Here is a 12,890-nt window from a genome sequence, read left to right on the forward strand (position 1 = left end):
AGGAAGTTCCTGTTGGCCACTTGTCAAGTGTGTTCCAGAGAGTCTTTAACAAGGGATAAAACAATGGAGGCAGAGAGCAGTTATCAAGTAGAAGGGACAGCAAATGACACACAGTGTTGTGTAGTTCTTTCTTCAGCACTTTGTGGCATGACACTGCATGCTTTTGGATCCTGAGTGTCATGAGAAGTGTCACACTAAGACATATTTTCCACACAGTCTTTGTCCATGAAAATTTGCCCAAAAGAGGCCACTTAATGTGAAAGAAATAGCAACTGTAAGACATTGGTTGACAGCCTCGAGGTAGTGCACACGCCGTTAATGAGAGGCAGAGGCAGACGGATCTACAGTTTGAGGTCAGCCTGCTCTACAGAGCGAGTTCCAGCACAGCCAGGAATACACAGCTGCTGGGGTTTTGGGGGGGAGGTGGCACTATACACACAACATTAATTGACATTCTGTACTCTATCCATTTCATGCTTCTAAAGTGCATCTTCTGTACTGGCATTGTGTACTGGACTGAGTTATCCCCAGAACTTTGTCATAGTCAGAGTCAGCCACTTCACTAAGGGACATGACACATCACATAGACGTTATAGAGTGTGAGCCAGGGCTCTGAGCTTCTGTGCACTTCTCTTAAGACAGAGGTCTCTCAGCGTGTGAGTCAGATGACAAGAGTCACCTAAGACCATCAGAAATCAGATACTATGTTACACTTCATACCAGCAGCAAAATTATAGTTATGAAGTAGCAAGGAAATAATTTTGTGGTTGAAGTCAGCACAACATGAGGAACTGTGTGAAAGTGTTGCAGCATCAGGAAGGGTGAGAACCACTGCTCTAAGGCATGCATGTATTCAAAGTCTGGAGGCTGCGTCCTCTGAGTGGCTGGTGTGTTCACACCGTGTCCTGATGAAATGCAGCCCATACAGCTGAGCTGGACGGCTCTGGGTTGCTCTTCACTGCCCACCTGTGTGCAGTGTCTACACCAGAACTTGGTTTCCCGGACGCAGTTACCGTCTGGGACTCCACTGTCTCTGTAGGTCAGATAGAATAACAGCTATGCCACTTCCTAGGTTGGAGGAAGATTCCGGGAGCCATATACATGACGACCTTGAGCTGTGGCCCTGGAAAGGCTTGTGTTGTTGCTACCATGACTGATTACCATGGGCTGCTGGTGGACTTGAATGAGTGACCTGACTTCTAAGGTGTTCTGTGTAATGTCGCAGTCCTGTTCTCTGGTTGGTCGTTAAAGTAAGATGACATTTTGAGCCTGGTAGTGTGCCGCGCATGCAGTCAGCACGTGTGCTCAGCAAGTAGTGCCCTTGTTAACTGTACATATTGACAGGTTGAGATAATGTCCAAACTCTAGGAAGGCCCCGAGGCAGACATCATTGGAGGAGAGCGCTCAGTGTTTTACCTGCTGATGAAGATGTTTGTGAATAGTAAGCATTTACAGCTCAAGTCGTCCACCAGGCTTCTGATTATGAAGGTCAGTATCTCGTCTGAGAAGGAATTGCATGACTTGCCTTTGGTGGTGACTTAGAATGTGTTAGGAATACAGTGGAGTCTTATGAGTGTTTTTATTTGGAGTATAGGAAATTTAAAATTTTTATGTTTGTTTATTTTGTGTCTGTATGTGTGGGGACTGGAAAGGTGAAATATTAAAGTCAGTCAGGACTGGCACCCCACATACACTGTGTTCCCATGGGAATCTGTCAGAGCTGGGCCTTGTCCCCCCTTCCCACACATCCCTGGACCTCTCACTTTTTGACCTTGTCCATCACGCCATCTCAGGTATCCCCAGAGTCAGGTGCAGGAGTGAGGACTTGGTCCTCTTGTCTTTTCTCTTGCATGTGGCACTCACTCCTCCAAGGTCACTTGACCAGCCAGGCATCGTAATACACTAACACATGTCTGTAGTCTAGACTGTAGTTTCGATGCCACATTTCCACACCCTGTCTCAAAAACACTGATGGTGGCAGTCAGGGCCAAGATGAGACTTAATGGTTCTCACCGAAGGGCAACATTTTGAACTTCTTACCTGAGCAGCTTGAAGCCCACCCTGTTTTAGTCCCTGCTGGTGCAGCCATTTCCTTACTGACCTCATGACTCCTAACTGCAGAGGTGCAAGTTACAGTTGCGGCAGTTTGCTGCACGCTGTTGCAGGGTGCACTGGTGCAGGGCTCTGTGCCGTGAGAGCACTTAGCCCCTGAGCCTCCTACGTCAGGCGACCATTCTAGGGTCATTTATTTGGCACAAGACCTTGTCTCATCCCAAGCTCACCCTTGTAGGAACAGTGTGCTCCTGCCCTAGGCTTAGGTTCCTTCGGGCTTCTCTCTCTGTGGAAATCCAGATAAAAAGCAGTTCCCTAAGACCCACCTGGATCATTCTCCTCACTAGGCGCTAAGGAGAGGAAAGGAGTGGGGAAGGAACCATGTTGTCCCGTGGGGCATGGAGTGATGTCGCCCTGTGTCCTCAGCGGCTGGGTCCCTTCCCGGGACAGCAGCTGGTGGCCCTGTGCTCTGGCACGCTGGCTTGACGCTTGTGTAGCAGCACAGAAAACAGGTTCTGTTCTGACCTTCGCATGGCTCCACTGCCAACAGATTCTTCGGGACACAGGGGTGTTTGAACACACGTGGAGAGAGCTGGAGCTCTGGCTGGAGCACCTGGACAGCACTGCAGAGGAGCGCAGGGAAACCGTCATTCAGTTCCTGGAGCGGGTGAGTGCAAGCCCCATGGAGCAGCGGGCTGAGGCAGTGGGCTGGCCACGCTGGGGGACTCTGCCTGCCTCACTTCACTGAGAGCCCACCCCATGCAAGCCTTTGAAATAGCAATACTCCACTGCATGCTTCTTCATTTCATTTGGGAAACCTGTTGTTTCATGAAAGAATAAATTTATCCAAAAAGCCAAGTTACAAACCAGTGGAATAGAAGAGGTAGTTTTAAAATTGTATAACAAAAAAGCTTTTAAAATCTTTTCAGTAAAGCTATATTTTATTATATTATTTTATATTATTATTATTACTATTATTATTATTATTACTACTACTACAACTACTACTACTATTACTATTATTATTAAAGGCACTTAATATTTTCTTACTTGACCAAGGGCATTTGGGGCTTTTTTCTCTTGTTGCCATTTAACTGTCTTTTATGTTCAGGTTTTACTGACTCTGGTGGTGAATCCTTACTCATACACAGACAAAGCTTCTGAGTTTGTCCAAGAAGCAAGCACCCTGCAGGCTGCTGTGGGGAAGCAAGATGCAGATGATGTCAGCATTCCCATCTCCCATATTGATGGTAGGTTTCCTGCCCAGAGCCTGCCTGGGCCCAGAACCTCGGGCCACAGTTAGACAGAACAAGACTTGTGCTGAGGCTTTGCTCAGAGTACAGACAGCCTGATTCCTTGTGAGAAAGATGAGGCCACTGTGGAGATGAAGCCATCTCACTTGTAAACTGGGCTGTATAAGAACTTAGCTGCTGGGTATTTCTGTGTGTGTGTTGTTTTCTGTGTATTGGCACTGTTAAACTCTTGATAGGTCTCAGAAACCTCAGGAACAGCTCTAAGGTGAAGAAGGTATTGCTTCCCTCCTTAATGTGTAGTTCAGAAAACTGGGAACAGGGAGACCAAGTCACTTTGGCTATCACAGGTACTTCCTTGCAACGTCAAGACTTGAACCTGTTCACCCAGCAGTTGATGGGAATAGATGCAGAGACCCACAGCTAAACATTTGGCAGACATTAGGGAATCTTGTGGAAGAGGGGGAGGGAGGATTGAAGGAGCCAAGGGGTCAAAGCCCACACAAGAAAACCTTCAGAGTCAACTAATGTGGTCCCATAGGGGCTCACTGAGACTGAGCCGTAAACCAGAGAGCATGCATGGGATGGACCCAGACCTCCTACACATATGGAACACATGTGCAGCTTGGTCTCCATGTGGGACTCCGAACAGCTGGAGAAGGGTCTGGCTGTGACTCTGTTGCCTGCCTTTGCATTCCTTTCCCCTAACCAGGCTATCTTGTCTAAACTCAGTCGGTGAAGATTCACCTAGTCCAGTCACAGCTTGGTATGCCAGCGTGGGTCGATATCCATGGGAGGCCTTCCCTTCTCTGAGAGGAAAGGAAAGAGAGGGATGGGAAGAGGGTAGGTAAGAGGGAAGGACTGGGAAGAAAGGAGGGAAGAGAGGGAAAAAGGCTTGAATCTAGGTGCCCAGTTGCTGGTCTGTGCTGTAGCCCTCTCAGGTATCCGCTTGCTTGTCTGAACATGGGGCAGTGTCCCCTGCCTGCACTTTGTCAAATACATAAAAACTGTAGGCCTCAGCCCAGAAGTGGTGACGCACACCTTTAATCCCAGCACTTGGTAGGCAGAGGCAGGCCAATCTCTGAGTTTGAGGCCAGCCTGATCTACAGAGTGAGTTCCAGGACAGCCAGGGCTACACAGAGAAACCCTGTCTCAAAAAACAAAAAACTGTAGACCTTGTCTTCATCTGTTTAGACCCAAACTCTGAGAAGTGTTTTTCCCCTAGAGAAGTTTGAAAATTTTTGTTTTGCTTTTCTTTTTTTATAAACATTCTCTTGCCTCTCCCTGTCTTGGGCTGTTCCGAGTGGGATCCTCTGATGGCTCCTGCTAGAGCTAGCCTCCCCTCTTCTGTCTCAGATGTGCTGGACATGGTGGACGTCCTGGTGGAAGGCAGCGAGGGCCTGGACGAGGATATTGGGTTCTCGTTAAATGAAGACATGATTCTGCTCACCTTCCCCTTCAGTGCTCTGGTCCCTGCAGCGCTGGAAGCCAGGAACAAGCTGCTCCTTGGGACAGAATGTGGAGCAGGTACCTGGACACCATGAGGGTGCCCGCAGAGGCTGGGAATGCTGGGGGCTGCACGTGCCAAGGGCCAGCGGTCAGATTCCCCAGTGAGCGACACAACCTGTCGCTCAGCACAGGGAGAGATGTGAAGGCTGACCAGGCTGCTGGCAAAGTAGCCCTTGAGGGATGATCTGGAAGAGTGTGTTTACTCGGCTCCATGGAGCCAGCTAGAGCTGAGGTTTTCTCGCCAGCACTCAATCCTGCTGTCAGGATAGTGATGACTCTTGGCTGTGTTGGGTTTCCCAAGTATCTTAGACCTGAGAGCACTCACGGATCATAGCAGTCTACAGGGCACACACTTCACCACAACCATGAGCCCACATGGCAATAGTTTGAGGGTAAAAGTCTGTTTACTGCCTGACCTTGTCATAGGCCGGTACAGGCCAGGTGGCTTTTCTGGTGGTTGTCTTCTGGGAAGTGGCCCATCTCATAGCTATGCCATCTGAAGGCATACTGAAGATTTCTGTGATGGCTGGGCAAGGCAATCCTGGTGATCCTAGGATTAGGATCTGATCAGGCAGGGAGTACTATGCCTGGAGGGAGACTTGGACAGACCTGTGTGCCAAGACAGGAAGGGACAAGAGAGCCACCTGCAAGTCCTTTGCCCAGGTAGCTCTGGCCTAGCTATAGCTATACATGGGTCTCCCCTTGCAGAGCTGAGGACCTAATTTCAGACCATGTGTTCTGTATGCATTGAAATAGAGCTTTCCCACATGGGCAGCTAACCCTTCATGGAGCTGGTACCCCTGGGTCAGATGGGAATATGGGAGAGTATCACGTCGGTGTCTCAGAAACAGCCTCACTAATCCCTAACCCTGCCTGCCCTGATTCCTTTGCAGGGGAAAGCATCATGGCATATATGACTGCAGTGTTGACCGATCTTCTCCATACCCAGAGGGACCCCCTAGCTCTGTGTCTTCTGCTCCAGTCTTATGACAAGGTTGAGCCTGTTAGCCCGCTCTGCGGTCAGCTGCTTGCCCAGTTTCACAGATACTACAGTCTCTGGATTCCTGAGCAAGCCCAGGAGGCCTTGGTGAGCTGCACTCACTGCTCCCTGAGTTTCTTCACTTGTGTAGCTGGGTACGTAGCTGCTCGTGCAGCTGCAGGGTCCAGATGCAGTACAGTTTGCAGAGCCAGTGCTTAACCTTCCTCTGTCCTCTGCTTACAAGAGGAATGCCAGTCATGTTATCTCTGCCCTGCTGATGGCAGTGGAGCAGCTCCCTAGTGATAAAACTGCCTTGTCACTGCTTCAGCTTGACCTCTTCCTGTTTCCTTCCCAAGTAAAAGAAGTGTTTATCTCTGTCTTTTCTGGAGACCTTAGTGTTCTCAGCTAACACGCCTGCCCCTCGGTACACCCCACGAGCCCCATACTGGGAAAGGAAATGGGGTGATGGGGGAGGATCTGTGTAATGGGACACTTGCTCCGTTACTGTGTGTCTAAACACTGGGCACAGAGTAAACCTTGCTGTGGATTTGTGTGGATTCATTCTATTTCGGCTATGCTTAAAAATGCAGGTAACGTAGGCCCTTTTCTTGTGATGATAGCCATGTTGATGATGTTCTATGTATATTTTAAGCCATTTGATCCTCTGAGAGGTAGGCCAAGCCTCTGATTACCTTTATATGCCCGTGCAGAGAACTTCCACCAGCAGTTGGTGGTGGGACAAGATTTGGTCAGTCTGTTCCAGAGCTTATGTCCAGAACAGCAATTGCCACCTTCCTCTGCAAAGAGGCCATGGTCCCAACAGTCAGCAGATGGTTCAGTTCAGTGCTACTCTGCCTGTGTGCTGGTGTTGGCATCTGCCCTCTGTGGAGTGGATCACAGCTGGATCCATCCTTCATGGTATTTATTTAAACCTGATTGCCAGGCTCTGATCACAATTGTGACCTGGCTAGAAGCTATGGAGTGGGATCCTGAGGCTCAGCCTTTGTCCCACTGTCTCAAGCAGTGCTGCTGCTACACTGATCCTGTGAGAAGCACAGAGCTTCTGGACGTGGAGCCTGAGCTCATTGGCTGGAGGAAGTCATGTGTAGATTTAGATGGCAGCTTGGTGGTTATAAGTGAATAACTTCTGTTTGCAGTGGGACTGCTCTGGATCCTTCTTTTCCTGTTTTACTCCCAGTCCTTTGGACAAGGTATTCAGGGGTGGGCAGATTGCTTGCAGCAGGCCTTTGCTTTGGGTGGAGTGCTTTTCTAGTTTGCAGCAATTCATCCTGGAAATACAGTGATCAGATCCCATGTCTGAGGCAGTCAGCTCCTCAAAAGGTCTGTTTGTACTGAGTGCTGGGTCCCTGAGCATTCTGTCAGCAGGCACGCTCTAGGATGCTCTCTGGTTGTCAGGGTTGCGATGGAGTGCCCTTGAGTCCAGTGCCACACTGCCCTGCGTTACACATGAGCACCGCTGTCAGCAGTGTGTGTTGTGTACCTTTGCTTCTGAGGTCATTTTTTCCCGTTGTGTCCTTTTTGATCCCTCAGCCACTGCAGGTGACCGCTAGCTCAGGACCATATACACCCCCGCCATCTTCCTGCTTCTCCACCTTGCTGCAGACAGCGTATGAAAGCCGGACACTTGGGGATAAGACTGTTCAGACAAAGCTTCTAGCCGCTGTCCCGAGCCTTGCTCTGCAGCACATGCTGCGCTCAGCCAAGCAGGTACTGCTGTACCTCAAGAGCACTGTGGAGAGCTTCAGCCAGGTCAGTGCCTTTCCTTCTCCTCCAGCCCCATATGCAGAGTACGTGCTTTTCTGAGTCTGCACCACAGGGCGGGGTGGACCCCACTTCTAGGACCTGACTAAGCTCTGCAGTTGCGTGCCACGCCCCTCCTCGAATGCTGTGCAGAGGCTGCAGCGCTTGCGTGTCTGTCCGGGCTAGTGTACGGACTCAGGACAAGGCCCTTCCTGGGGTGCCTACTCACAGTGTGTGAGGCCAGCAGCAGCTCACTTCCGGACGCTGCTGACGTGCCTTTACACTCCTTACTTTAGGTTGACTTGTGACCCATTCCTCTTGTTTAAAAACCAAAAGAGCCAGGTGGTGATAGCACATTACCTTTAATCACTTTTAATTATCTTTAATCCCAGCACTTAGGAGACAGAGACAGGCTGATCTCTCTGAGTTCCAGGATAGCCAAGGCTACACATAGAAACCCTGGCTCAAAAAATCAGCACCACCCCAAACTAACCTTAATACATTTGTTTGTTTGTTTGTTTAGTTGTTTATTTATATACACATTCATGCATGTGGAGGCCAGAGGCTGGCATGCAGGAGGCAGTTTTTTTTCACTGCGTGTATCCTGGGGACTGAACTCAGGTCATCATGCCTTTACCTGTGAGCCATCTTTTGCCTTACTTTAGCTGAAGTTGACATTTATATTTCACTGAGGTTTAGGAAGATGAGTTTCCTTTATCCCATTCTCCTGTAAGTAGCAAGTACTTACCCAAGTGCTCTCTTGTCTACAGCTTGGGCTAATCCAGGGAAGAATGGTGGGGAGAGAAACTTGGAAACTGCATACACGTCTTACCTTGTTGGCCTACCCTCCAGTTTCCTGCTGTGATTCCACAGGAACCTGGCAGTCACTACACTGTGACTGCTCGGCCCTGCCTTGTTTGAGGGTCATGTGTTTCTTACAGCTGGGCAGGAGTGTGGGCCCTGCTCTCCTTCAGTCCCTCCTGGGTCTCCTCAAGCACCTGGTTACCCACTCTGAGCAGCTGGATGCCCAGAATCAGCAGAAGCTGGAGGCTGCCCGTGCCGAGTCTGATCTCTTTTTGGACATGGAGTCTGTGGCTTCACTCGAGTTGGCTGCTGACAAGGTACTCCCCTGCCCCCATTGAGCCTGTCGTCCTTTCCCCACAGGTTGCAGGTACTGGCTATTTCTGAGTTGTATGTTCACTGTAGGAAAATAGAGAAATGTAGAGAACTATGCCTGAGATGTTACAAGCCATCAGGGAGAGCAGCCTCCTCTGGGTTGTTTCCAATCGGTCCTTTATAATCAGGTCAGCACTCAGCTCGTCTGTACCTGAGCCTCTTGAGGGCATCAGAGTGAGGGTCAAGTGGCTGTGTCCTGCTGACTGGGGCACAGGTGTGCAGCAGCAGCCCTCCTGCCCGTAGTTAGTCCCCTGCTTCACTGGGCCATGCGGCTAGTCTGCTGTAGTCACCAGGGAGCTCCCAGTGCACTTGGAGAAATGTCTCACTTCACAGTCTGCTGTCTGCTTTCTTCATGGGCTGCTTTCTTCCTTGAGTGCCACGTTGACTTACTGGGAGATGTATCTCTGGTATCTGTTTGGCAAAGCCTTTTTGGAAAGGGGATAGGTTCCTTTGCTTCCCTCAGAAACAAACATGATACAAGAAACTTGTTTGTGTCCCTGGGAATTAGTAGGCCATCTTCTAGGAATCGTGTTTGGTAAGGCTAGGAGAGATATGCTCGGACTCAGTCATTATCTAGCCTGCCTGGGGCTGCAGTCTGGTCAGGACTTAGAATTCACCTGAGCCAGAACTCATTTCTTGGGACACCTGAACATGGAGACAGGGTTGACTTCAGTTCATAATTGTGCTTTATACTCTTTGTCCAACTTCCCCAAAGACAGTATGTAACCATGACCACTCTGCCCCATTTGTTAGGATATACCCATGACCTCTACCAGATCTGTTCAGTAGAGCAAAGCCACCAGAGAGGCACTAGCAGGTGGCAGGTGACTGCTTTTTATCCCTTGTTCTCGCCAGGCAGTGGTGGCACACGCCTGTAATCCCAGCACTCTGAGAGGCAGAGGCAGGCAGATTTCTGAGTTCGAGGCCAGCCTGGTCTACAGAGTGAGTTCCAGGACAGCCAGGGCTACACAGAGAAAACTGTCTCAAAAAAAAAAAAAAAAATTCAGAGGGAGCAGTGGCCTCCCTCTGGCTCTGGGAGCGCATCCTTTGTTGTTTCTGCATGGCCTCCCCTCTGTTGAATGACAGGAAAAGGCAGTTTTGTTGTCTGCTCTGCTGGATAATGACATGCTGGTGACTAGGTGGGCACAAACTATATCCCTGGTTGGTTGTCACTGTTGTGCAGGGAATGGATGGGAGGTGCAGACACCCCAGAGGGCTGTAGTGTCCTGGAGCGCAACACTCAGGAGGTGGCAGATGTGCCTGAGATGACGAAACAAGTTGGGGCTAAGGATGGAGCAGGTTCGCAGCGTGCTTCTTGATCTGCTCCACTGTGGACTCAGCATCTTCCGGGTAGCAGTGGCCTCCCTCTGGCTCTGGGGGCGCATGACTTTGCCCTTGACATTGTTTTTCAGACGGTGGAGGAGCTGCTGGTGGCCATCCTTAAACATCCCACACTGGAGACTTGGTTTCTAGCCCTGGAGCAGAAAGCCTTGCCCCCACACACACTCAGCCCTATCCTCGTGAAGCTCCTAGCGGCCCATTTGAGTGCAGGGGTCCTTCAGCTACTGGTGGCGAGTTCCCCAATTCTCCAGAAGCTGGGTCGGTTGGGCCTTCTGGCAAAGTACTCAGAAGCCATCACTCAGAGTGTGTTGAGGGAGCTCCGCACCAGGACTGTGAACTCAGCCACAGCACCCAAGAGCCTGCCTCAGCTGGAGGCCCTGCGAGAGCTGCACCCATACATGGAAGGCGTCCAGATCCGAGAAGTCACCCTAGCCCTACTGGGCTTGCCAGAGGCCTGCCTGCTGACCCAGCAAGGCACACAGTCTCCCAGGAAGGAGAGACAACTCAGCAGTCTTGGAGAGACCCTGGTACAACTGCTGGCAAGCAGCCACCAGAGTGAGCTGCAGAGCAGTGAGCTACTCTGGCGCGCCGAGTATGTGCGTGGCCTGGGGACTCTGCTCCCAACTCTGGCTGAGCAGGAGCTGGACACTGTGTTCTTTCAGACTCTTCAGAAAGACCCTGTGCTGGCCCCCGTGGTCCCAGCTGAGCTGCTTGGGTACTGCCTGGCCCGACGGACACAGGCAGCCCTGGGCATTGCCAGCCTGCTCCTGCAGCACAGCAGTACCCACCTCCTGAAGTTCGAGCTGTGGTGTGTGCAGCCTGGTGTGGGGCTTAGCCTGCAGGAGCACCTGAATGACTTCTTCCCCCTTCTCAGGGTGTACCTGAGGCACAGGGCACAAGCAAACTTCGTGCGGCCGGCAGGAGGTATGGGAGAGCCGGCTGCTGCGGGGATTTAGGAAGGAGTTTCCACCTGGAAAGGCAAAATGGTTTGCCATCTTAAACCTTGTCACTTATGTGTGGGCACAGTACAGGCCTGCTCCTCATCCTCACTGGAATCTCTTTGGGCTGAGGAAGTTGAGACGTCTCAGGGTCCTGTCTCTTGACCTTAGGAAGTAAGGCGCAGCCCCAGGTGCCTGCCTCCCCATTCCTAATTAGAAGAGAGGGTCGGGAGGGAGGTCAGTCATTGGGTGGTCTGGCTGTGTTTGATTGAGCTGCCATAACTGAAGGCTACTCATCCCTTGTCCATTACACCGCCCTCTTCCTCAGGGAAGTTGGCGATGAGTTCAGACTGAGTGTGGGCAGTGTGAATCCAATTCTCTCCCCCTGCTGAGCCTCAAGTCTGACACCAACCACTCCAACTTAGTCATTTATAGTGAACATAAAAGTGATTCCACTATTGCTTTGTATTTGTGTCCGTGGTGACAGGTGCTTCCTAAAGGAAGCCTCCCACAGGCAACCTCTTTGTTCATAAGTACTCTGCATTGTATACAGTAACTTCTGCTTTGTGTCTACCTAGTATCCTCTGCTGTCACTCCTGTCTTGAGGGCCCTGTGGAGACAAGTGCGCGACAGGTTCGTTCACGTTGCTGGGCCTTCCAAAGATGCGCTGCATCTGGAGGCCCTGGCCCAGCTCGTTCCATTTGCAAGAACCAAAGATCTGCGTGTCCTCATGGACCATTTACCTAACTTGCTTCGGACTCTGAGTCATCACAAGAGGTAGGAAAACCAAGGCCATTGGATGGTTTTGTCCCCTTCTTAGGGTCACTTGTCTCTTTGGCATGTATAATGAAAGTTAATGAAAAGCATCCGTCATCTTGTATTAGTAGCTGCAGCAGCAGTTCTGACTAGAGCAGCAGCCATCGTGGCTGGAGAAGGGCTTCTCTGCACATAGAAGGCCGAGGCTGATGCCCGGAGAGCAGTGTTCTACTAGAGGGGCATCCGCAGGAGTTGTTTGCAGGGTCTAACTGGGGTGAGGTGATGTGATTTCTGGTCTCCAGAGGGTAGAGAGGACAGAGTGCCACTAAGTGTTTCAGTAGAACAGTCTTCCAAAGAAAACACCGGGCTCTGTGTGTCACTAGAGCTGAGGTGGGGAGGCCCTAATTAAAACCGAGTGGACTGTCGGTTTCTGACAGTGTGATGCTGAGTAAGAGTGGCTCCTAGGGTGTGCAATGTGGGTCTGTGCGCACAGCCCTTAGCACTGTTGTGATCCGCCACCGTGGTCTCCTTCCTGCTGTAGTTGGATCGTGGCCGACTCTGTCTCAGCTGCCTTGGCAGAGTCCGCAGAAGAGCTGGGCTCTTGGAAGAAGACCCTCCTGCGGGCCTGCATACAGTGGCTGGCCGTGTCCTTCAGCGGCAGGGAGTCCGAAGATGAAAACACCCAGGAGCAAGAGAAGGCCATGCTGCTTCGGCTAAGCGAGTTGTTGGTAGGTCTCTCCTTAAGGGGACAGCAAGCCAGACAAGCCAGACTTCAGAGATGCCTGGCTAGCTGTGTGGTGTGAGTGTGGTCTCCTAGGAGATGAGAAGAACAATGTCTGGGGCAGAGCTGGGGTAGGGGACACTGAATTTGTAAGCCACCTTTTATTGGGAGTGGATGTTTGATTTTATCAGATTTTTTTTCATCTACTGAGATGTTATAGTCTGTTTCTTTATCAGTCTCTTAATAGGGTGAATTCTATTAGTTAACAATAAGCCAGCCTTGTATTGGGATAAACCAACATAATATATTATTGAAGTATTGATCATAATGTATTAGCCTTGCTCTGTATTCTTGGATTTGATTTGCTAATAGATTTTGTTTGGAGCTGTTGCTCCATTGTGCGTAAG

General features: G+C 50.5%; 1 protein-coding gene across 1 annotated transcript in view; it reads left to right on the top strand.

The window, feature by feature from the left end:
• Positions 1-12,890, top strand: part of Urb1 (URB1 ribosome biogenesis homolog) — a 62,090-nt gene that overhangs the window by 23,745 nt on the left and 25,455 nt on the right. Inside the window, exons 15-24 of the mRNA XM_052158046.1 lie at positions 1,369-1,488; positions 2,603-2,719; positions 3,164-3,302; positions 4,659-4,829; positions 5,705-5,898; positions 7,342-7,560; positions 8,493-8,672; positions 10,140-10,992; positions 11,585-11,783; positions 12,304-12,490. Of these exons, the coding sequence (XP_052014006.1) occupies positions 1,369-1,488; positions 2,603-2,719; positions 3,164-3,302; positions 4,659-4,829; positions 5,705-5,898; positions 7,342-7,560; positions 8,493-8,672; positions 10,140-10,992; positions 11,585-11,783; positions 12,304-12,490 (2,379 nt within the window). The remainder of the gene's footprint in view (positions 1-1,368; positions 1,489-2,602; positions 2,720-3,163; positions 3,303-4,658; positions 4,830-5,704; positions 5,899-7,341; positions 7,561-8,492; positions 8,673-10,139; positions 10,993-11,584; positions 11,784-12,303; positions 12,491-12,890) is intronic.

This window comes from Apodemus sylvaticus, chromosome 15 (assembly GCF_947179515.1).
Source record: "Apodemus sylvaticus chromosome 15, mApoSyl1.1, whole genome shotgun sequence".
Classification (NCBI taxonomy): Eukaryota; Metazoa; Chordata; class Mammalia; order Rodentia; family Muridae; genus Apodemus; species Apodemus sylvaticus.